Below are 23,957 nucleotides of genomic sequence, written 5' to 3' on the forward strand. Positions count from 1 at the left end.
AGGGACTTCCTTGCGGCCGTGGGAAGACTGCTGACGGACACAGCACGTCCATCCTTCCCCTCAAAATGCCCGGGGAATGCGAGAGGCAGCCAGGCCTGCAAGGGGTCCCACCCAGGCTGGACGGTCACTGGAGGGGACCTCACACTGCATGGTCTCTTCTCGGCCCCGTTAGCCGCGGTTTCCGCTATTGGTGGACCACTCGGGTCTGGAAGCAGAGGATCCTCCTTCTGATGTAGGGTCAGGAGGTCAGTAGGAGCCTAATGCTGCATCCCTCCCCTCACTTCTCTGCACGCACGCACTTTACCAGTTCATGGCACAAGCAGAAGAATGGAAGGTGCAGTGCGGTATTTTGAGAGAGAGAGAAACCACAGTCACATGACTTTTATTACAGTATTGTTGTAATTGTTCTATTATCATAGTAATCTTCCACTGTGCTTAATGTATAAATTAAGCTTTATCATACGTACGTATGTATAGAAAACAGCATAGTATATATATACAGGAGGTGGTGTATTCAGGGTTTGAGGCATCCCTTGGGGGTCCTGGGACGTATCCCCTGGCGGAAAGGTGGGGAACACTCTATATGATGTCTTTCTCGCTGACACAGAACCCGGCCTGTTTTTGCTTTAAAAAAAAAATTTTTTTTTTTTTAAGATTTTATTTATTTATTTGACAGAGAGAGACACAGTGAGAGAGGGAACACAAGCAGGGGGAGAGGGAGAAGCAGGCTTCCCGCGGAGCAGGGAGCCCGATGCGGGGCTCGATCCCAGGACCCTGGGATCATGACCTGAGCTGAAGGCAGACGCTTAACGACTGAGCCACCCAGGTGCCCCAAAATTTTTTCACCCACGAGAACCCGATCATTTCATCACACGCCAAAATTGGGCGGAAGTCTTGGACTTTTTCAAGGTTTGGAAGGTGTTGTTGTTTTTTAAGATTTTATTTATTTATTTGTCAGAGAGAGAGCAACACAAGCCGGGGGGGGTGGCTGGAGCGGCAGGCAGAGGGAGAGGGAGATTCCCCACTGAGCAGGGAGCCCGATGTGGGGCTCGATCCCAGGACCCCGGGATCATGACCTGAGCCAAAGGCAGACTCTTAACCGACTGAGCCACCTGCCTGGGTCCCTGGGGAATGTGGTTTGAGACAATCTTATTATTACTTCATAAAGTACAGGGTCACCCCAACCTTTGTCTGGTTGTACAAGAAAGGAGGAAGAGGCAGAATGCAGGCTAATGTTTTTTTAAGTTTCTGTTTTGTGCAAGACACCTTCCTTAGTGCAAGACTGTAAGGTGAGTCCCTGACTCCCACCATTGCTAAAGCTTCTCTAGTCTTCACACGGAAGTTAGTGTGATCCTCCAAAACTAGACATCTGATTGTGTTCGTTCCCTGCTGCAAAGCTTCTAGGCCGTCCAAACGAAACCTGTATACCCCACATGCCAGGGAGACCCACAGACACCATGCGTCTGCACGCCAAGAGATACGTCCACGACTGTAGTTCACAGAGGCTTGAGTCGTAGCGGGAAAGCTGAAAACAACACAAATCTCCATCAGCAGAAGAACGAATGGATAAATGATGCAAGAGCCTTACAAAGGGCCACCAGGCCACAGAGACAAATCTTACATGACACACCGTTAAGTGGAAGAAGCCAGACTCCAAAGGGCACATGCCGTATGATTTCATTGACATGAAGTTCAAAAGTATGCCAAACTAGTGTCTAGTCAGAGAAGTCCGAATAGTAGTTACTCTCGGGGGTACTGGCCGGGAGGAGTCATGAGGGAGCCTCTGGGGCGGGAGATGTCCTACCTCTCGAGGTCAGTGGGGTTACATATGTGTATACATCGACAGCGTGTTTTACCCGGTACACGAAGGATTTGCGCTTTTTCCTATTTGTAGTTTCTACCTCAATTAAAAAATCAACAACTTCTAAAGTAGTGGGGAGACTGGGTTCCCGGGGGCCTTCTGGGCAGGGGCTGCATTGCTCCGTCTCCCTCCTGGCTCCTCCCCTACGCTCTCCCCGAACTCCCAGCAGGCCGGCCTGCCCTCATCAGCCCATCAGGAAATGCTTTGAATTCCTCCCTGTGCCACCAAAAGGAACGGGGACCTGGCAGTGATGGATTCTTGGCCTGACGGTAGAGATGATCAGAGCCACATGCTAAAAACAATCCTAATTATGGTAAAATACACACAATGTAAAACTACTATGTTCGCCATTTTAAAGGGTATAGTTCAATGCCGTTCAGTACATCTGCACTGTCGTGCTACCATCCACCCACAGAACACTCTTCATCTTGCAAAACTGGAACTCTGTATCCGTTGAACAAATCCCCATCCCCCCCTGACCCCCTCCCCCCTAGCAACCACAATTCTACTTTCTTTTCCATCAATGCAACAGCTCTAGGTACCTCATGTAAGTGGAAACGTACAGTATTTGTCTCTTTGTGACTGGCTTCTCTCATTCAGCATAATGTCCTCAAGATTCATCCATTTTGTAGCTGATGTCAGAATTGCCCTCCTTTTGGAGACTGGGTTATATTCCATTCTATAAAGAGAGAGACACACACATTTTTAATCCCTTTATTCATCGATGGACACTTGGGTAGCTCCCTCCCATCGCTTGGCTATGATAAATAATGCTGCTACAAATATGGGCATTTAAGTATCTCTTCAAATCCCTTCTTTCAATCCTTGATGGCAGCATGTGAAATGGTAATGCTGCATCACGGGGGGAGGTCTATGTTTAGTTGTTTTTTTTTAAAGATTTTTATTTATTTATTTGACAGACAGCAAGAGAGGGAACACAAGCAGGGGGAGTGGAAGAGGGAGAAGCAGGCTCCCCGCTGAGCAGGGAGCCCGACGCGGGGCTCGATCCCAGGACCCTGGGATCATGACCTGAGCCGAAGGCAGACGCTTAACGACTGAGCCACCCAGGCACCCCTATGTTTAGTTTTTTAAGGAACCACCAAACTGCGGTGTTGCATTGGTCTCAGCCAATACAGTGATGCTGTGGGCTAGAAATGCCTGGGGCGCTCACCGACCTCGTACCACTTGGGGGGACCCCCCCACACCCCCCTCCGATATTTCCCCCATCGGAGCCAATGTTGTGGCCGGACCAGCCCTTGTGGTGGAGTCAGCCCTGGTGGTTCCTATTATGACTGTGAGACACTCCTCGGCAACAACCATCGGGGCAGTTTGAGAACATGAGGTTTCTCAGTCACAAGTCCGGGAAGGTGCACGGCACACGGGGGCCACCCAGGGATGCTGTAGGGAGAGAGAGAGAGAGAGAGCACAGACCTGGAGTTCTGCCTTTATTGAGGTCCTCGGGGGGTGGCTAGGAGGGAATTAGGGTGCAGGAAGGGAAAAGCAGGCTCACTCAGGGGCCAGTTATCTAGGCTCTCCAAAGCTTTCTAAAAGGGGCATTTCAGGGGCACCTGAAATGGGTCCTATTCAGTTAAGCGTCTGCCTTTGCCCTCTCCCTGATCCCAGAGTCCTGGGATGGAGTCCCACGTCAGGCTCCCTGCTCAGTGGGGAGTCTGCTTCTCCCTCTCTCACTCCCCCTGCTTGTTCTCTCTCTCTTTCTCTCTCTCGCTGTCAAATTAATAAATTTTTAAAAATCTTAAAAAAAAATAAAAGGGGCCCTTCATGGATGGGGGCCGCCTGGGGGCTGGAAGCTGGTGATGCATTTATTCGAGAAAGCTGTCTATGAGGGATGCCTCACCACACATGTTAGTTTCCTTAGCGGCCTCACCTTTTTCCAAGCCCACCAGTGCGCCAAGCTCCTTCATCCTCCTCAACACTTGTCATTTCCTGCTGTTCAGTAGTGGCCATCCTCATGGGTGTGAGGTGGCAGACTCACATTTTGAATAGATCCTTCGATCTACACTGCAGAGATCAGAGAGCTCCAGACAAGCGTTTGGGACTTGGAATAAAAAAGCTCGGAAGGAACTTTCCGGAGGACTGCCTCTCACCCCCTTAAGACCAGAACTAGGCCCTGGGAATGGATGGTGGTGACCACAGGGTGGTGTCAAGCTGTCTTGAAATGCCTCCCTTCTGTCCTAGTTTGTCTGAAAACGCACTGGCCTTTGGGTTTGGTTGTTGCCGTCCCCCACCCAGCAGGGTGGGAACAGGGGACCCTAGGACCCTTGTTCCAGGGCTGTGACTCACCTCCAAGGTGCAAGGTGATACCAAAGGGCTTGTCTGCTGGACCTCTAGCTGTCCCTGCATCTCCCTGGGCTTGGGGAGCATTTTCGGTTTTATGAACAGGACTTTATCAAGATAAAGTGTTTCTGTGGAGTAAAAGGCACAGATCCTAGTTTGGGGGCTGAGTTTTCACGTCTGTAAACCATTCATAGCAAGTTCCAGAATGCTTCCAGCGCTCAGGAGACTCCTCTGTGTCCCTCCCAGTCAGTGCTGTCCCTGGGTCATCGCTTTTCTGACCTGTCACTGAACTTAATGTAAATGGAACGGTCCCAGCATGCCTGGTTTCATCCACTCGGCCACGAGCTTCACTGAGGTTCTTTCCTGGATCTGTGGCTCTCTTTTGTGGCTGAGGGCTCGTCCACAATGTGTTTTTTTTCTTTTTTCCCGCTGGTGCATATTTGTGTTGTTTCCAGTTTGGGAGGAGGATGAGTAAAGTTGTCATGTGTTTTCCACTTCTTTCCAGTAAATATCTAGGAGATTAACCAGGACAGAGGAGAGGCAGATATTTGACTTTATGATCGTCCACCAAGAAGTTGCCCAAAGTCGTCTTATTTTATATTCCAATCTGCAGCAGACGACAGTTCCAGTTGTTCCATACTGATCCCTCATGAAATCGTCCCAGTGTCCCTGGTGTCCCTGTGAGAACTCCAAACACCTTCCCTTCCTTTCTTTTCTCTCCTTTTTGCCCCAGCTGCTGCCTGCCCCTTAAATTCGGTCGAATTCTGGTTTGTCCAGGAATATAGTGGGGGTGGAGGGTGGGCAGAGGGGACACGGTGGTCTCAGTCTATGGGGGCCTCTCAAAGACGTTAGTCTTTGCAAATTCTGGTGCATCTCGGCAAGGCGCGGGGCGGAAGACAGGTGCAGAGCCGTGAATGGCCCCACAGCTTCTCTCCATTCGGTGCCTGCACGACCCTTCACTTCTCTAGCTTGGTCGTGGGCTCTCTCCCCAGCACATTGCGGGGACCTGCTTGACTTCAGGTAAGTTGCTTGTTGCCGTTCCCCTGACACAGCCCATCCTGTCACTAGGTGCTGAAGCCACTTAGACACAGGTTTTTTCATATGTCCCCCCAACCCCATGTCACTTGACTTGTTTTATCATGTCTGAGACTTCTCTCCTCATTCTGAAGCCTGGGTAAAAAGGAAGAGGCGAGACGAGAAGAAAGAGATACATCCATGGAGAGGGGACCCAAAGCTCCCGGGGCACCACTATCCTCTAGGAGAACAATTCCCATTCCCGTGTTTTCTGGTTGGAAAACACTTCTTTCCACACGATTGGGTCTTCATATGATACATAGAATTTTGAAAGGGAGAAATGTTTTTTCTGAGAACCTAAGTGTCCTACAGCTTAGGTTGCCACTGGTGACCTGGGCGACCCTGGGCATGTCCTTTAGACGCAGAGCCTCAGTTTCTCTGTGCGTAAACGGGTACAAGCCAGCCTTCCGCCACGGCCCTGCACACAGGTGATGCCCATCACACAGCCCCACTGTTTTCTGGGCCCTGAGAGCAAGCACACTCAGGGGACAAAGCCACACACTTATGGAGAGTGTCATCTAGAAACTTGCTGAGTCAATGGGGTCAGGCTCTTTGAATCTATATGAACCAAACACAATTCCATCTCAGGGGTGGAGCCCAGAAGGAGACAGGAGGGGAAAAGGTCACTGGGCTGGGGAGTGTCTACTTCCCTCTCCCTGGGTCATACCCCCAGCCCTCCCTCAACACCCTACTTTCTCTTTCTTTAGACCTACTTCCTCTTGCTCCTGGCTCCTCCCCATCCCCATCAAGTAATTACCAGTTTGCTTTAGTTTCAATTTCCTGGTTGGCTCCTCCCAGTGCAAACAACTGCCTGGCTGGAGTGACGATCCGTGGTGGCCACAGAGGTGGTGGAGAGATGGCCTTCAGCAGCTCCCAGCCTCCCTACCTGAGCCCAGTGAGTTCCAGGGTGGTGGGCAGGGGTGCGCTGACCCCGGGCTGCGCTGGCGGCCTCAGCCAGGAGGAAGAAGCCCTGGGTCTCTGGGAGATGACCCTTGGGTGGCAGCAAGGGAAGAGGGCAGTTGTCCCAAAGAGGACACAGGAGGAAGGGCAGAAAGCCAAGTGGGGGAATCCTGACACAATTCTGTCCCCTGCTTCTCAGGGCTGGCGAGCTGATCGTCACCAGCATTTGTGCCTTTGACTAGTGTTCACTGAGCTCCCCTGGGAGCCTGTCCTAGGTGTGGAAAGTGGGGGGGGGGAGGGGAAGGGCGGCAGGGGAGAGGGGAGAAGGGCATAAGTAATAAATAGAAGCGTGATGGCTTGTTTGTATGAACGGGGACGTAGACAGGGTTTCTGGGGGAGGCCAGCATGGCATGCCTGGGCGACCCTTCACAGCCCAGCACTGCACTTAAGGGCACTTACTTTGGAGATGGCCTCCCTGGCTCCAACCATTTACTAGCTGGGCGGCCTCAGGCAAGTTACTTTTACCTCTCTGGGCCTCAATTTCCACATCTGTAAAATGGGGCTCATCCTTGAGCTTACCTCCCAGGGTTAGGTAAGGATGCGCGAGGCAGCATGTCTGGAGTGTTTGAACAGTGCCTGGCACGCTGGGGGGTCCTTTGGAAGTGTTTTGTATTATTCAGAGTCCGGAGGCGGCAGGGAAGGCCTCCTGAGGAGGTGTCAGCTCCCTGAAGGGTGAGTAGACAAGACAGAGGCAGGCCAAGGGTGTCTGCAGAGGGGCCATCTCAGGAGTGAGAAGGAAGTGGGTTGTCCCTGCAGCATGGGGCTCAAAGGGCTGCCTTTTGTACCTTTGGCCACAGACGCATAGGTTCTGTCTGCAGATGGCCTTGTCTAAACCCCGTGAGCCTTATTATTCCCACATCATACATTGAAAACTGAGACTCAGAGAAATTGAGGTCACTTGCCCAATGTGCCCGGATGGTAAGTGGCAGATAAGGGAGATGCCTTGCCTTACCTCCAGGAGAGGGAGGTGCTTACAGAAAGAGCACCTCTGATAACAGAAGGTAGGCAAGCAGCAACCCCAGGCCCGGGAGGCTTGTGTCCTGGGCCCTGCCCTGTAGTAGGAACCCCTCTGGGTCTTGGCAAAGAGCTTCCCAAGGAGCCTGGGCTGAAGGGCTCACAGAGCCCTTCAGTGGGCGGGGGGGCAGAGGGGGGGCAGAGGGTAGGCAGCAGCTGCTGAAGCAGGGAAGCTGCTAGCTCCACACTCAGCAGGGGCCCTGGCTTGGCCTGTTTCCTGCTCACTGCCAGCAAGGTCGGGGGGAGGGTCGCTGGAGGAAGCTGAACAAGGCCCTGTTGGTTGGCCCTCCATGGGGCTCTCAGGGTCAAAACATGTCACCTTAGGCTCATTCTCCATCAGATGGACAATCCCAGAGATCCTTCCAGGCTCTGACATTTCATTATTCTGGCTAGTTTTTTCTTTCCAATCCTTGCATTCAAAATGTTCAAATCAGAAGGAAAATTCTCCTATGGGCAACAGCGAATTAAAACAGGGCCTTGGAGTCCAGACAAGAGAGAGGATGATGGGTGCAGCCCCCCAGGCACCGGGAACACCTGCCCACCCACGTGGGTGCCCTCTCGCAGGCAGCGCACTGATATCCAGCCGTGGGAACCTTGCTTCCTCCAAAGTGTGGTGGGAAGGTCACGCAGCCGGGCTGCCTTGGGAGTCTGGCCTCCATTCCTTGCCAACGCGCCAGCCCATCAGCCTTATCGGAGGTCTGGGACGGAATCTGGAAGCACAGTCAGAACAAGGCTCGATGTTTGGTCTGGGGAAGCGCTTGGTGAGCCAGGAGTGAGGATTTCTGTGCTTCGTCATGAGAAGCAGCCTGTATGACAATTAAAAGCATGGGCGCGGGGGTTCAAACCCCACACTATCACTGACCAGCTAAGTGGCTTTGGGTAAACTACCAAATCTTTTATGCCTCCGTTTCCTCAGTAAAAGTGACACTAATGCTGCTTAATGAGGTGACAGGGCAGGTTAGCCACCAGAAGGGCCTCAGAACCTCTGTGGCAGCGGCACCCTTTGGCTAAAAGTCTGCCGCAGCCTCCTCCTCTGGCCAGCTGGGCCACCTTCGTGACACTGGGCTTCCAGAAGGGGGCTGCCCACCCTCCCGCCTGTAGGGCCTGGCTCCTCCGGACAGGAAGAGGAGGAAAAGGTCCTCAGCCTCCAGGCACAGGCAGGAGCGGAGAGCAAGTTCTGACCCAGCAGAGGAATTAATTCATCCTGATGCGAACAGTTGCCATCGTCAAAGACCTGGAAACCCAGGGCTTTCCGTGTGGCATCTCATCAAACCCTCTCAAGAACACTGTCAGGCCAGTGCTCTTGTCCTACTGTTCCGAGAACGGACCTGGGGTGCAGACAGGTCAAGGGACTTGCCCAGTAGGAGAGCTGTTAGCACAAGGAGCTGGGAGGCAAACCCTTGTCTGTGGGACCATAAATCCAAAAGTTCTCTCTCTGTCTCTCTCTCTCACACACACACACACACAAAGTCCAAATTCCACAGCAGCCTTGGCCCGCCAGGCTTAAAACAACACAAATTTGTTTTCTTACAGTTCTGGAGGTCAGAAATCTAAAAGTATCTATAAGGCTTCAGGGGAGAATCTTTCCTTGCCTTTTCCAGCATCCAGAGGCCACGCGCCTCCCGAGGCCGGAAGTCCCACCCTCCATCTTTAAACCCAGCGGCTTCTTGCCTCTCCTCTCCTGCCTCCCTCTTTGAGGACTCTGAAGCCCACCCAGATAATCCAGCATAACCTTCCATCTCAAGATCCTTAACTTAATCACGCCTGTAAAGTCCCTTTTGCCTTGTAAGGTGACATACAGTATCCACAAATTCCAGGCATTAGAATGTGGGCATCTGGGGCGGTGGAGACGGGGTGCTAATTCTTTTTTTTTTTTTTTTAAAGATTTTATTTATTTGACAGAGAGAGCACAAGCAGAGGTAGAGAGAGGGAGAAGCAGGTTCCCTGCTGAGCAAGGAGCCCGATGTGGGACTCGATCCCAGGACCCTGGGATCATGACCTGGGCCGAAGGCAGCCGCTTAACCGACTGAGCCACCCAGGCGTCCCTACGGGGTGCTAATTCTTCAGCCCACCATACCTCCTTGGAGTCAAGCTGGGTTGTCAGTGTCTTTGAACTCATCCACGCATATTTCATCCATAATAAGGAAATGCATGTATGTGGCCTCCCCCACCCATTTTGTTATACAAAAGGTGTCATTACATATCAGTTCTCAAAGAATCCCCTTCTTCCTCTTCTTCTTTTTTTATGGAGGCTACAGGGAATCCATTGTATGGAAATACCATGATTTATTTCACCATTTTCCTCTTGGTGAACTTTTAGACTCTTTCCAATCCTTTGCTGTTACAGTGCTGCAGTGAATAACCTTGTCTGCAGGATTCTACTCAATTTATTATTTTTTTAAAGATTTTATTTATTTGAGAGAGGGAGCACAGGCAGGGGGAAGGGGCAGAGGGAGAAGCAGACTCCCCACTGAGTGGGGAGCCCGACATAGGGCTCGATCCCAGGACCCTGAGATCATGACCTGAGCTGAAGGCAGATGCTTAACCGACTGAGCCACCCAGACTGTCCAGATTATACTCAATTTAAAATAATCTTATTTTTCAGAATTTGGGGACACCCACCATTTAAGACATACCGAAATCTCAAAACCTTTCTGGGGAAATTGTTGCTTGGGATTAACCTGTATTGCCTGGTCCCCACGATCCGTACACTTTCCGCCACCATCCCAGCCGTCTTGCTGTGCACTTACAACACCCCTCACCACACTCTTATTGTAGATCTTTACAGCTCAGCGTGGATAGGCTTCAGAAGGGAGGGCGGCATGCTTGCCAGGAGTATTCATTCGCCTTTGAAGCATTATGTCTTGCGACAGGATGAAAGGCTCTTAAGAGATTTTTAGGCCTCAACAGATAAATGAGGGTAGTATGATTTCAGAGAAGTATGCCACGCTGGGCCAGAAGCTGTGTCAGGCTGACTCCACTTCTCCAAAACCACAGACATGGACCGAAACAACAGAGGGAACTCAGAGAAGCAGAGACGTTGTGATTTGCTCAAGGTCACCGAGGTATTTAATGGCCTGACCTGTGGAGCAACAGAAGTCGCCTCTCCCAGATGACCCTGTCGCAGTCAGGCTGAATGAGGTCCCGGTGCCCGTCACTCCCCTGAGCAAGGATGGGCTTCCTTGGGTTCCGAGTGGTCATGTACATGCTACTATCTCCTCTTAGAAGCTGTCCCTTCGTCTCAGACGCTCAAGGGCTGCCCCACCCCATTCTCTCAGAGCCCCCCAAGTGTGTGGAACCACCTGGACTCAGGTCCGCTTCCTCACAGGCCCGGAAGATCCGTGAGGCCGAGGCGCCCCGGCACGGGGCCCACATCCAGGCACTGCTACCAAGTGCTGAGGGGAACATGCAAAAGGGGGCAGGCCCACTGACTGACCAGCATTTTCTCCCTGCAGGTCATCCCCTTCTCCGGGAAAATCCAGGGGGGTCTCCAGGACGGACTTAAGATCACTGTCAATGGGACCGTTCTCTACTGCAATGGAACCAGGTACCGGGAACTGTTTCTTCTCTCCAGACTCAGCCCTTAGCCAACCACGGCGTCCGTCAGCTCACCCAATGCCCTCTGAGCCATCTGCGCCTGGCCCAGGGGATCCCGGGTGGTCTGCACGACCCCACTGCCATCTGCCGGGAGCGTCTGGCATAAACAGAGATGCCCCACAGACTTAGGGAGAGCAGGTGCTCACCGTCTAAGGAGTGGCGGGGGCCAGCCCAGAGGCAGATAATTACGCTCTGGGATTGAGCTTTCTACACTGTAACCCAGAGTCGCAAAAGTCTTATTACTTCCTTCATTTCTCATAACTGCAGAGCCCTCACTGCGTTGATCTAGAACGATTTCAAACTTGTCATCAAATGCATTTTGGTCTCTTTCAGTTTTGAGGTCTTTTCTGGGAAATACTAAGTCCATTCAAAATACAAACACCCTTTTCCTACCCGCCCACCCCCCCCACGCCTCCTTCCCAGGGGGGAGTTTCTGGGAACAGGGAAGAGCTTGCAATCTCCTCAGAGGCTGGAGGCCCTTCAGAAACTCGTGCAGCCTTGGCTGACTTCTGCAGCTGTGCAGATGGCGTGGGGGAGCGGGGGTGTCGCCCAGTTTGTGGGGGTCTGCGTCCATGGGGGCTGCCTGCTGAAGTCCACGGTGCCCACGAAAGCCCCTCTGGACACGTGGTCCTCTCTCAGAAGCCTTTCTGCCTCAATCCCAGATGTCTCTTGCCCCCGGTGGTCCTCTCTCTCATCACCTCGCAGGGCCCTGGGACCTCCTGGGTCCTTTCACACCGCTCCCAGGCCCAGCCCTACCTCAGTTCAGCACTTCTCCATCACGGCTTTCCCTGCCAGGTGGCCACACTGACCATGGGACTTCTCCGAGAGCCCCGAGTGCCCCCAGGAGACCCAAAGGGAAGCAAGGCACCAGGATCCCCCTGAACCCTGCCGGCAGGGGACTCTGGGATCTCCCCTCTGAACTTCCCTCCTTTCTCCCTCTCCCTCTGCCTGCCCCTCCTCCAGCACCAGGATGGCTTTCTACTCCCATCCTGTCCCCCCACCCACCCCTTCCTGCAAAGCTTCTGCACTCATCCTTTCCCAGGGCAGGATTTTTCTAAGGACTCTAGGAATTAAGCTGGAGGACCACAGAGGGGAAAATGCACCCAGAGACATTTCAGAAAAATATTCTCCATTTTAAGAGGAATACAGACTTAGATTTGCTGCTTCCAGAGTCCCTGGGAGCCTCCTTTCCCAGAGGGAGGGCTGGCTGGGCTCAGGGCTGCGGCAGTTTCCTATGGGTCTTGCTGGCTGAGGGTTCTCGGAACAACCTGGTGTTGAGGACGACATCCAGAACTCACGCTCCTCCAGCAAGAAATCAAGTGGGCTCTGCAGGAATTGAACAAAATGTGTCTCAAGGGCTGCCTCTGGGCTTGGTGCAGGGCCTGGCCCTGTGGGGGCTGTGGATGACAGGAGAGCACTGTGGTCAGCTGGGGAGAGCCGAGCGAGCCCGAGAAGCAGGTGGCGAACCAGGCTCAAGGGCGCTGAGTTCAGGGAAGGCTGGGGTAGACAGAGGTGCCTCAGAGGAGAACCTCAGACTGGAACTTGGTTTTAGGACCTGAGGGAGCTCTGTCTGGGAAAAGGCAGAACAAATGTTTATTGTGCCCCTTTTGTGAGCCAGGCCTTTTGGAAGGTTTTTTGTTTTAATTCCTCACCTTAGAACCATAGCTGTACCCAAAGGCGGTTTCAATGGTGAGGGGCTTCCTCCGAGGACAGAGACAGGAACGGACATTTACTCGGGTGGGGGCTTCCTGAGCACCCCCTCACGAAGCATCTGCAACGGAAGGAAGTCACTCAGCTCCCAGGCTATGGTGTGTGGTTCAGGATCATTGCAAATGACAAGCAGTGTAGAGCTGGGGTCCGGGTCCAGGCCTGCTGACTTCAGGGCCACCACTCCGCACGTCGTGTGTGGGACACACACCAATCACCAGTGAGAGACAGATGTACATACTGAAAGCTCTCGCAGCCGGGGAGCTACCATTTATTCGATGCTTCTCTGTTAGTACCTAGCTCTGTAGGCATATTCCATCAATTCCAGATGTTCTTTAAATTTATTTGCTTCTTTCCCAGTTGAGCCGATGGGGACTGGCTCTCACTTCCAGGCACATTTCTTGACTTACCTCTGATACAAATTTGAATCCATGTTCAAGCCTCGTGCTTCTTGTTGCTAGCGTCAACATTTTTCTTTACCCGTTTTCTATGTGTTTTTAGAAAACCACGCTGTAAGGGTAAAATGCAATCATTGCACAAGAACACACGAAGTGCAAATTAGGTGAATAGAAAGGATAGCCGCAAGCTAAGGATGGGTCCAGACCTGCCATGCAAGTTCACAGACGGAAACAGTCAAAGGCACGAGGCTCCCTCTTCAGCTCGGCCGGCAGTCAACCAGGCTGCAGAATTACCTACCATCTGATTGCCCTCTGCCTAGGTTTGCCGTGAACTTTCACAGTGGCTACAGTGACAGTGACATTGCCTTCCACTTCAACCCTCGGTTTGAGGAGGGTGGCTATGTGGTCTGCAACACGAAGCAGAACGGACGCTGGGGGCCAGAGGAGAGGAAGATGCATATGCCCTTCCAGATGGGGAATCCATTTGAGCTCTGCTTCCTGGTGGACAGCTGGGATTTCAAGGTGAGCAGCAACTCTCTGCAGCCCTCTTCCCGCTGCCTACCTCCCAGCCCCATCGGGTGTGGTGGTGACTAGTCTGTATAAATCACATGAGCGTTTTTGTTTTTTTTCTTTAAGATTGTATGTATGTATGTATGTATTGAGAGAGTGCAAGGAGGGGCAGAGGGAGAGAGAGAATCTCCAGCTGACTCCATGGGGATCACAGAGCCTGATGCGGGGCTTGATCTCATGACGCTGAGATCATGACCTGAGCTGAAATCAAGAGTTAGACGCTTAACCGACTGAGCCACCCAGGCGCCTCCATAAAGCACATGAGCCTTTAAGTAATCACATGTGCAATGCCATTAGACAGAGAGCAGGACCTTTCCCTTGTAGGGGCGCTCTGGTGGCTGCAGTCTCCTCACACTCCTTCCCATGCATCTATGGGCTCACCTGCTGCTTCTTTTACTCAGGAAGTAAGAACTAGATACATCACCCTGGTGCTTTTTGGCCCTGCAGGTCTTTAAAATTCTAGTTAATTCCATTCCTCTGCTGTAACCATTCCTCCACCGCAGGTCCCTGATAACATTGGTTTTTTGGTAATATTGTTGCAGTCTTTATCCAGGTTCTACTAATGGCTTAGTGTTACATGGTGTTGCAAATTGCGTTAGTAAGCAGAATAGTGTCTCTGGGCTTGGGAGACAGATGGGGGTGAGTATCCCCGTGTCTGTCCTTTTCTGTGTGAGCATGGATGTGCCCAGCCCCTCAATGTACAAACCAGGGTCGCCTCTCCTCTGCCCCCCCTGAACATGTTTATGCATTTTAAAGAACACCTCCGGGGAGCTAAGATTAGAAAGATCAACTGACTGCAATAAACAAACAACTCTAAGAACCAAAAAGCAAGTAGAGACTGGGATCAGATGCACTTGGATCGTAGGCCATGCTTACAACTGGCACAGCTCTGAAGGCTGGTGCCCCTACCCCCCAGGGGACAGATGTGAAAACCAGACACAGGGCTTAATTCCGGGGAGCAGGGGCTCACGTGCCTCCCCTCTCCTGGAATGTGCACTCGTCTTGGCAGGTGATGGTGAATGGGAACCATTTTATGCAGTACTCACACCGCGTGCCCTTCCACCGCGTGGACACCCTCTCCATCACCGGGGCTGTGCAGCTGTCCTACATCGGCTTCCAGGTCAGATTGTCCACCTGGCACCTGTCTCAGGGGCTGAGTGCAGGGCCCCGTCTAGCTGCACCTGGGCCCCATTGGGTGGGCCCGATGGTAGCAGCCAATCTCCTCCCCAGGTGACTCTGACGACACCCCTCCAACTCCCTTGTCCTGTCCTTCTGTGTTCCTGTCTTTGTCCAGAACACTTGTCTCAGTCTCCCGGACTCCCAGGCCACTCCTCTCTGTCACTCTCTACTTCCACCATGCTTAGGAAGCCATGTGGCTCCAGAAAGAACTTGGGAATCAAACTGAATCTAGCTCAGCTCTGCGCATTGTCATCAGCTGTGGGATCTTAGGCAAGCAACTTTGCCTCCCCTGGCCTCAGTTTCCCCATCTGAGAAAGGGGCATAGTCACTGCTGCCCCATGAGTTATAGTGTGAATTCAAGGAGGTAATACATGTCAGAGGTCACGACACGGCCTGCACGGGCCCATGCTAGGCTCTATTTGACCCTCTCTGTGTTTTAACATTTTTGAATGTGTTGCCAGCATCTAAAAGGTCAGGAGAAGAAGTTTTGCATTCTGGAGATGGATGGTGATACTGGCTGTGCAACAGTTGTGAATGTACCTCATGCATCTGAGCCGTCCACTGAAAATTGGTTGAGATAGTAAATCTTAGGTGTATTTTACCACAATTAAAAAAAAAAAGGTCAGGTGGTATCACATGGAAATCTGGATTTCTGGCTTTTTTGAAAACTGGGAGGATAGGGGTATGCTGGGCCCACGTTCCCACAGGGCCCCAGGAGGTTGGGTTGGAGCTGCTGTTACCACTTCCGGGCTTTGTGCTCCCGGAGGTGAGAAAAGCACACAGTAGGCCCACAACTGATACTCCTCTCTTTTTTCTCCTAATCTCTCATATTCCCTCCCGACCAACTTTCTCCCCTATGGGCCTGGGGGAGAGAGCAGGGCAGGGGAGAGGAGAGGGTGGGGAAGGGGACAGAGATGGAGGGGAGTGGGGGGTGGGGTGGGGAGAGAACTCGCTGGCCTGCTGTCCCTCACTGGAGCATAATCCTCCCCTCTGTCCCTCCACGTGATCCTGAACACCCTCCCCTCCCCTTCCTGACTGGCTTCCTCCCTCTGGCTCAGGCCCCTGCCTTTCCGCGCTTCCTTGGCTTCATTAACCCTTCTCTTCATGCCCTGGTGCCTTTTGTTTTAACAGAACACCCGAGTAAACCTTACCCAGCCTGCCTTCTCCACGGTTCAGTTCTCCCAGACTGCCTGTTTCCCACCCAAGCCCAAAGGGCGAAAGCCAAAAGTGAGTTCAATGTGGAGGTCTTGGAGGTTGAGCATCTCAGCAGAAAGGACAGAGGGTCCAAGAGGCTGGTTCCAGCAGGCAGGCCTCATCATACCCACCCAAAACTTCCCTATCTCCACCACACCACCTGGCCCGAGCTGGGAACCTGGGAGTCTGCCTTGGTTCTTCCTTCCCCTCCTTAGTCTCCCTGCAGTGCTCCCACACTCCTTCCTCCCGAAGCCACAGCCTTCTTTGGGCCAAGCCATCTGACCCCTGACTACAACAACCCTGGTCTAGTTCCCCGCTTACCCCACCCACAGGAGGGTGACCCTCCTTTACCCAAATCTGATCGCATCCTCTCCCTGCTTAAACATCCCAAAGGTTCCAAGTCCTTCTAAATAAAGCCCCGATTCCCCAGCAGGAGGTGTAGGACCCTGCCCAGCCCCCCAGTCTTGCCCCAGCCCACCTCCTGGCCACACCCCCTATCCAGAATGGTCAGGCAGCCTCCACTGCTCACTGGAGGCTTTCTGGGGCCACCATGCTTTTTGCACCTGCAGGCCCAGTGCTGACAGCACCCTGCGCCACCCCCGCCCCCTACAGCCGACCTTTACCAGCCCTTCAATGCTCTGCTTAAATGTCACTCTTTGGGAGCATCTTCCTGTACTTACATGTTTGTCCTTGTCACTCCACCCTCCCACCCCCCGCCCTATACCCACAAGCCCCTCGTGGACAGGGATTGTGGCTTGTTTGTTTGCGGATCCCCAGCACTTTGCACAGTGCCTGAGCAAGCAGTAGGGGCCCCAGGAATGTGGAGTGTGGCTTGCACAGCCAACAGAATGGGAGACCGGCCAGGGCAAGAACAATCTGCGGCGTGAGGACAGGGTCTAGGACAGGAAGGGAAGCAGGGTCTGGCCCTTCCTTTGGCCACTGGAGCAGTGGGGGCTAAAGGAAGGGGTGCCTCTCTACCCAGGCTTTCTGTGGTCTCTCGAGGCCCTGACAGGGCCTGTGCCTCCTGCCATGCTGACTTCAGGACCGGGCAAGCTCCAGGGAGTCTTTGCAGGGCAGCCGGACTTTGGCTCTGGCCTGGGGAGGACAGGGTATGGTAGATAGAATCAGCCAGAACTGGGTAGCATTTTGGATTTTATCCCTTGCTACCCGGAGGGGCTTGGGCAAGCTGATTAGCCTTTCTGAGCCTCGTTGCCTCGCTAGTGAAACCGGAGCTGAGGATGCGTCCCTTGTAAATGTTCGGAAGCCAGAGCCTGGCACACAGTAGGCCTTCACTAAATGCTTCACCTTACGAATGAAATATGGCACCGAAGTAATGGTTTTGCCTCTGGGAGCTAAGGGGCGCTATATGGCCTCTCCCTCTGGAGGAGCCAATGAGGAAGTCCCCGCTCCTCCAACCCTGACAGTGACCCTGCCCCCAAGCCTGGTGTGTCCCTGGGACGGGGGTGGGGCCGATAGTCTGGGCACCACAGGCTTGGGAGCAAGAAGGAGGGAAGCATGAGTCTGGGGAGGACTTTTTTTTTTTTTTTTTAGATTTTATTTATTTGACAGAGACACAGCGAGAGGGAACACAAGCAGGGGGAGTGGGAGAGGGAGAAACAGGCTTCCCGCGGAGCAGGGAGCCCGATGCGGGGCTCGATCCCAGGACCCTGGGATCATGACCTGAGCTGAAGGCAGACGCTTAACGACTGAGCCACCCAGGCGCCCCTGGGGAGGCCTTTCTTACGACAGCCTCTGTCAGTGTCTCCCCTGCACGTAACACTAACGTTAACTGCTGTTTTGATCTTCTCATCCCCTTCAGTCTACAGGCATTTGGCCAGTCAACTCGGCTCCCATTGTAAGTCTCTTGAGTTCTCCTGGGATCTTCTTCATTTTGCTTCTTCCTGTGGGTTAGGAGGAGGCAGGGCTGGGCACCGGGCCTCTCCCGTGGGGGGTGAGGCCAAGGCCAACCCTGGCCATCTGCCTGGTGGTGGGAGGAAGTGGGGCTGGAAGGTTGGCTGGCCCTCGTGGATTGGGAAACAGCCTGAACTGCCGCTCTCTGCTCAAGCCCCCTGCCCTTCTGTGAGCAGCTACAGGAGACGGAGGCCCCCACGCTCACTCCTTCCTCCTGGAAAATGAGGCTGTGCTAGACAAAATCCCCTGAGAAGAAAGATGGGCCACAGGCCACAAGGGCAGCCCTATTTCTTCTCCAAGTAGAAGAAACCTTTGCCCCTACCTCATCCCCTTGAGGGAAGAAACACCTCTACCCGCCAGTTTTGGGGGGCTTGGTGGGTGGGGAGTGGTTGGGCTTGTTACATGCTCAAGATGGCTGCATCTCACAAAGTGTGTGTTAAGTGGTGCCCTCTGGTGGCAGATGGTGGTCTTCACTCTGGTGAGAACCAGTTCAAATCTGGGTTTTCTTTCTTGCAGACTCAAACTGTCATCCACACCGTTCAGAGCACCCCTGGACAGCTGTTCCCTGTAAGTCTGAAAGCTCTGGTTGGGTCACAGCCTCACCACGTCCCCCTTCCCCAAGGACTGAACTCAGTAGTCCCAGAGACAGGAAGAAAGCAGTGTAGCAAGGAGGATGGGGGTGTTTGGGGTTGGGCCCTCTGCTCAAAAGACATGTGAGTAAAATTCCTCTTGGGCCAACAGAGATTCTAGGTCAGGGTGGATTTACCCAGTGGCTTAAGAAGCAGGTCCCCTTAGGGACCAGCAAGAAAATGGGTTCTCTGTTACTGAAAGGGGAGTGCAGTGGTTCCAGCATCTGGATTTGAGGCCCTGTGTCCTGAGGACAAGCCCTGGGATGTCACTGCTGGTCACAGGCTTCCACTGTGAATCAGACGGGAGCACTGGAGTTAGGGAGGCTGCCCGTGGAAGGGTTGAAAGGCAGGCAGGTGGCCATGATGAGGTCAGGGAGCATGGCAAGAAGTTCCACCAAGGCTGACTTGGGAAGGAAGGTGAAGGGGTGAAGCCAAGGGCCTCATAGTGGGGCATCCCCTCTAGGATGTGGAGGGGTCCGCATGGGTATGCACTCCCAAACTAAACTTCCTGGTCTCTTTCAACAGAATCCTATCACCCCACCTATGGTGTACCCCACCACAACCTATGTAAGTGGTTTCTCTGGGAGGGGCAGAGGCCTTGTCTGCATCGGGCCGAGTGGGAGGTGGTGGGCAGCTTACAACATCAGGGCAGTCCTTTAGTAAGCCAAAGTTCTGGAAACATCCAAGGGAATCAAAAGGCTGTTGAAGGAAGCTGTCACCTTTAAAATTGTCCCTTCACCATGAGCCTATTAGAGGGCCTTCCCTCTCAGCCCAATTATCCTTTTGTATCCGGCCCAAGTTCTTTTCATGACAGTGGAAGCCCGTTACTTTGAGAAATGCTGGAAAGTTTTCCTTTGGCATTTACTGAGCCAAATAATGATATCATGGAGTTCTTTCTTTTCTTTTCTTTTAAGATTTTATTTATTTATTTGATAGAGAGAGCACCAGTGCACAAGTAGGCAAAACAGCAGGCAGAGGGAGCGGGAGAAGCAGGCTCCCCGCTGAGCAGAGAGCCTGACATGGGGCTCAATCCCAGGATCCTGAGATTGACCTGAGCCAAAGGCAGATGCTCAACCCACTGAGTCACCCAGGCACCCCTGTTTCTTGAAAATATATTGCTCACAGGCATGGCTGTCAAACTCAGTTGACAGTCCAAATTCATGGAAATTGGCACAAAGCTCCACCCCACACAGCTGACCTGCCCCTCTCCTCCCCTCCTCCCCCCGCCGCCACCGACAGCCGATGCCTTTCTTCACCTCCATCCTGGGTGGGCTGTACCCCTCCAAGAGCATCTTCGTGTCGGGCACCATCCTGCCCACTGCCCAGAGGTAAGCCACGGCTCTCAAGAAGGTCCTTCTGGTCACCCCCTGGCTCTGGGCAGGCTGGGAACGGTAGGGACTCAGAACTCAGGGGGCAGAGGAGGTCCATGTGAACTGCCCACCCCCAGGTTCCACATCAACCTGCGCTCCGGGAGTGACATTGCCTTCCACCTGAACCCCCGTTTTGATGAGAACGTCGTGGTCCGCAACACACAGATCAACAGCTCTTGGGGATCTGAGGAGCGAAGCCTGTCCCGAAAAATGCCTTTTGCCCGAGGCCAGAGCTTCTCGGTAAGGGGCCTCGGCCTGGAGCTCAGAGGGGTTCAAGGCGCAAACAGAACAGGGTGGGCGGGGATGGTGGAGGGCGTCAGGGGGCCCCTCGAACCATACAGAAGCTGACGCCTCTGGGGCGAGGGCTGGGCTCAGAAGAGAAAGTACCCCCCAGATTGCTGCTCTCCTTGTCCTCCCGCTGTCCCACATAAGGTGGGTGGTGGCACCCGCTGCTCGCACATGAGGGGACAAACTCACCAGTGCAGGTCACCGGCCTGAGGTCACACCGCCCATAAGTGCCAGGTGGGCCCCAAGCATGAGCTGTCATTCATTTGTTCACTCACTCATTCATTCAACAGTCGTGGACAGATCCCTGGAAATAACAGCAGGTCTGTGCAGAAAGCAAAACAGAATCATGGGATCGAGTGAGCTCTGGGGCAGGGGCCACACTGCCTTAGATGGGGACATCAGTCAGAGGAGGCCACAACGTCAGCCAAGACCTAACGGACAGAAGCATCCCGCCCTGCAAAGACCCGAGGGGGGCATTCCTGGGGGGCAGCGGGGAGGGCAGCTATCATTGCGAAAGCAGAGAGTCACGGGCAGGGCCTGTCTAGGGACAGGGAGGCCGGGCTTCCGAGTAGGACAGAGAGGTGTGGGTGGTGTGGCTGGAGGCCCGACCCGACAGAGCAGGTTTCTCAACCCTGACTGCCCGTGCAAATCACCTGAGGAGCTTCAAAAAGAAAAGGCGTTATCTGGCCCCACCCGTGCCCGAACATCCGTATTTTCACATATGCCTTAATACTCCTCACCCAGCACTGACTGATGGAGGGCTTGAGAGCCACGGAAAGAAGTTTGGGTTTCAGTGCTGTGTGCTGGTGTGTTTCAAGCCGGAGAGGAGTAGACTTTGATTCACAGAGAGCTGTGTGACTTTAAGCAAGTGACTTAATGGCTCTGTGCCTCAGTTTTCTCATCTGAAAAATGGGGCTAATAAGAATCTCCATCTCATCGAGGTGTAAGGATGAAATGAAATAATGTCTGTGACAGGCTGAGGACAGGGCCCGGGGCACAGTAAGTGATGATGTCTTAGCAGACGTGGTCCCCTTGCCTCACAGAGAGCGTGTGGTGCGGGAAGGACAAGTCAGGAGGCTGCCCTGTGGGAATGCAGGCGTGGAACTCTGCTGTGTGCCGGCCACTGGGGACATGGATGGCCTAGGCCAGTGTTCCTGCCCCTAGAAGCTCGGGACATGGTGGGAGACTGAGGATCAAGTGGGGGGCACCTGACGAGGAGGGCTCAGGGTGGGCAGGGGGAAGGCAGGGGAGGCTTGCTGGTCAGGGAGAGGTTGGCGTGAGGCTTGCTTAAATCATGCTTGAGGAAGACAGGTAGGTGGAGGGAGACACGAGCTTGCATTTAGGTCGGGGGACTTCCTGAGGGGAGTGCAAACGACGTGGCCTCTGTTCAGGTGTGGATCACGTGTGAAGGCTACGGCTTCAAGGTAGCCGTGGATGGTCAGCACCTGCTGGAATACTGCCACCGCCTGAAGAACCTGCCCGCCATCAACAACCTGGAAGTGGGGGGCGACGTCCAACTGACCCACGTGCAGACCTAGCTGGGCTCCCTGGCCCTGGGGATGAGGGTGGGCCCTGTTGCCTACTGCCTCTGCTCCTCACCTCACTCTTCCCTGTCCCTCTCCCTGTCCCTGCCCCAGGCTTTCCCAGCCTGCTGAGGAGCTGGGGCTTTTCTGGAGAGAAAGTGTGTTTGTCTGCCTCTGCTTCGGGCTACGGCCAGGCTGGCGTCGAGGAGGCACCTGGCGGGGGCTGCCTTCCTCAGTCAGGGCGGCGCCCGGGGCTGCGGCTGCCCAAATCCTACCATCTGAGGGGAGGCCGGTGGTCCCTGCGGGCTAAGCCCCATGTCCAGTCCCCTTGGCAGAAAGGGAGGGTCCTGGGCCTTCCCAAGCTCCCAGACCAGGCCTACACCCCGTCTGCCTCTCAGCCACATTCCCACCCCTGCCAATCCTCTCCATCTCAGCCCCTGGAGGCGGCCTCCCGGGCCCTACCTTCAACCTTTCCTTACACCCGGGTCCCACCCTCCCCACTCCAGGAAAGATAGCCTGATACTCCACTGGTCTCCACCAACTAACAGCACCTTTCTCAACAGGGGGCTCTTCTCTTTGCTCTTTCAAAGAAAGTCAAATGCTTGTTGGCACATACGTATGGGGTCATTGTGGTTATCAAATGGGTTTGGAACATTTCGGAGTCTCTGGAACTGGGGAGGTTCTGGGTGAGGGCAGGGGGGCAGAGAGCATGGACTCACTTTGATGGGGGGGTCCTGACATCCACACCTGCTCCCAGGGGATTCCCCACAAACCCCCACATGGGTGGGAGAAAGCAGGTTGGGCTCGGGCCTCCTGGGCGGGCATCTATGATGCACGAAGCTTGGTAACAGGTGAACCCAGCAAATAGCCTCACACTTCTGAGACGGGCCGAGGGCTGGGCCAGAAGGCCAAATGGCAGGGCTGGCTTGTCAGAACCCTGTGTCCCAGTGGGAGGAGGTGGCAGGCGTGGTGTCAGGAGAAGCTGACTCAAGCTGACACCTGTCTGTGTTGTTCCACTGCGGGTCCTGGTGTTTGGGGTTAAGGTGTGGTGAGGAGAGTGACTCAGCATGTGGGCTTCTACCAGCCACTGGGGCAGTGCAGGGGGGCCGGTTCTGTGTCCTCATGATGCCAACCCATCCTGCTACCTCCACCAAGAATCCAGTGCCTCCGGAACATCTGAGCATCGTCCTGGGACCAGCAGCACCTGGGAGCCTGTCAGGAAGGCAGAATCCCGGGCCCTGCCGCAGGCCTCCAGAATCAGTCTGCCTGGTAACAAGATCCCAGGTGGTTTGTGTGCATCTATCTCAGAGGGGAGAGACACTGGCCTGGGTGACCGTGTTCTTGAGCACATTGTTCAGATGCATTGCCGGGCACTGGCGACCGGTATGCCTCTTTCGCCCCCCTTACCCCATCTGCGTAGGGGAGAGGTGGGCCAGGGAGCCAATGAAACAGAGGCCAAACCCAAGCTGGGAGCCTGATTTTCTCAGACCCCACTTAGCCCCTGGCTGCGTTCCTTCCTTACTCTAAGAGAAGGAAACATGGCTCAGCCCCTTAAAAGTCTTCCCCATGGAAGATATGTGTCCTTCACTCACTGCCACGTCTTTGACACAGTCCAACCCCACCTGCTTTGTCACCCAGGTGCCAAATTATTATTGGCCCAACTCTCATGAAACAGGCAGTCCCAGAGCCAAACATGGCAACTTTCTACAAGGGGATTGTTGGTCAAGGCCTTCCCTGAGGAGCTGGCATACCAGGCAGTATGAATTGCGCCCCGTGTGGGGCGAGCCCAGTGTGAGGTGCGCCCCCTTTGAGGTGCGCCCCCGGTGAAGTGAACCCCGTGTGAGGTGAGCCTCGTGTGAGGTGAGACCCGAGTAAGGTGTGCCACTGTGTTAGGTGTGCCCCGTGTGAGGTGAGCCCCATGAGAGGTGTGCCCCCTGTGAGGTGAGCCCCATGTGAGGTGAGCCCCCTGTGGGTGTTCCCTTGTGAGGTGCGACCCCTGTGAGGTGAGTCCCGTTTGAGGTGCGCCCTGTATGAGATGAGCCCCGGGTGAGGTGTGCCCCGTGTGAGCTGTGCCCCCCGAGAAGTGAGCCCCGTGTGAGGTGCGCCCCCATGAGGTGAGCCCCGTGTGAGGTGAGCCCCAGGTGAGGTGCACCCCCGGAGGTGAGCCCCTTGTGAAGTGAGCCCCATGTGAGGTCCGCTTAGTGTGGGGTGCGCCTCCTGTGAGGTGAGCCCTGTGTGAGGTGCACCCTGTGTGAGGTCCGCCCCCGGTGAGGTGAGCTCCGTTTGAAGTGAGCCCTGAGTGATGTGAGCTCCGTGTGAGGTGCGCCCCCATGAGGTGAGCCCCGTGTGAGGTGAGCCCCAGGTGAGGTGCGCCCCATGTGAGGAGT

General features: G+C 54.2%; 1 protein-coding gene and 1 long non-coding RNA gene across 4 annotated transcripts in view; one reads left to right on the forward strand and one right to left on the reverse strand.

Annotated features, from left to right (window-relative positions):
• Positions 1-638: 638 nt before the first annotated feature.
• Positions 639-23,957, reverse strand: part of LOC145717393 (uncharacterized) — a 313,191-nt gene continuing 289,872 nt past the window's right edge. Inside the window, exon 2 of the long non-coding RNA XR_014140574.1 lies at positions 639-787. This is a non-coding gene — a long non-coding RNA (uncharacterized LOC145717393). The remainder of the gene's footprint in view (positions 788-23,957) is intronic.
• LGALS9 (galectin 9) lies at positions 5,970-22,185 on the forward strand. 3 transcript variants are annotated; one of them, XM_081805418.1, is made up of 11 exons: positions 5,970-6,125; positions 10,660-10,751; positions 13,227-13,428; positions 14,486-14,596; positions 15,787-15,882; positions 17,669-17,704; positions 18,277-18,327; positions 18,915-18,956; positions 19,629-19,717; positions 19,837-19,999; positions 21,439-22,185. In XM_081805418.1, exons 1-11 carry the CDS (start codon positions 6,087-6,089, stop codon positions 21,583-21,585), a joined length of 1,068 nt encoding a protein of 355 aa, XP_081661544.1. In that variant the 5' UTR covers positions 5,970-6,086; the 3' UTR covers positions 21,586-22,185. The 3 variants fall into 3 exon arrangements, with proteins under 3 accessions (XP_081661544.1, XP_081661545.1, XP_081661546.1); XM_081805419.1 differs by lacking the exon at positions 15,787-15,882; XM_081805420.1 differs by lacking the exons at positions 14,486-14,596; positions 15,787-15,882.

The sequence above is a fragment of the Leptonychotes weddellii genome, chromosome 15 (genome assembly GCF_054177405.1).
Source record: "Leptonychotes weddellii isolate Sample4059 chromosome 15, ASM5417740v2, whole genome shotgun sequence".
Lineage (NCBI taxonomy): Eukaryota > Metazoa > Chordata > Mammalia > Carnivora > Phocidae > Leptonychotes > Leptonychotes weddellii.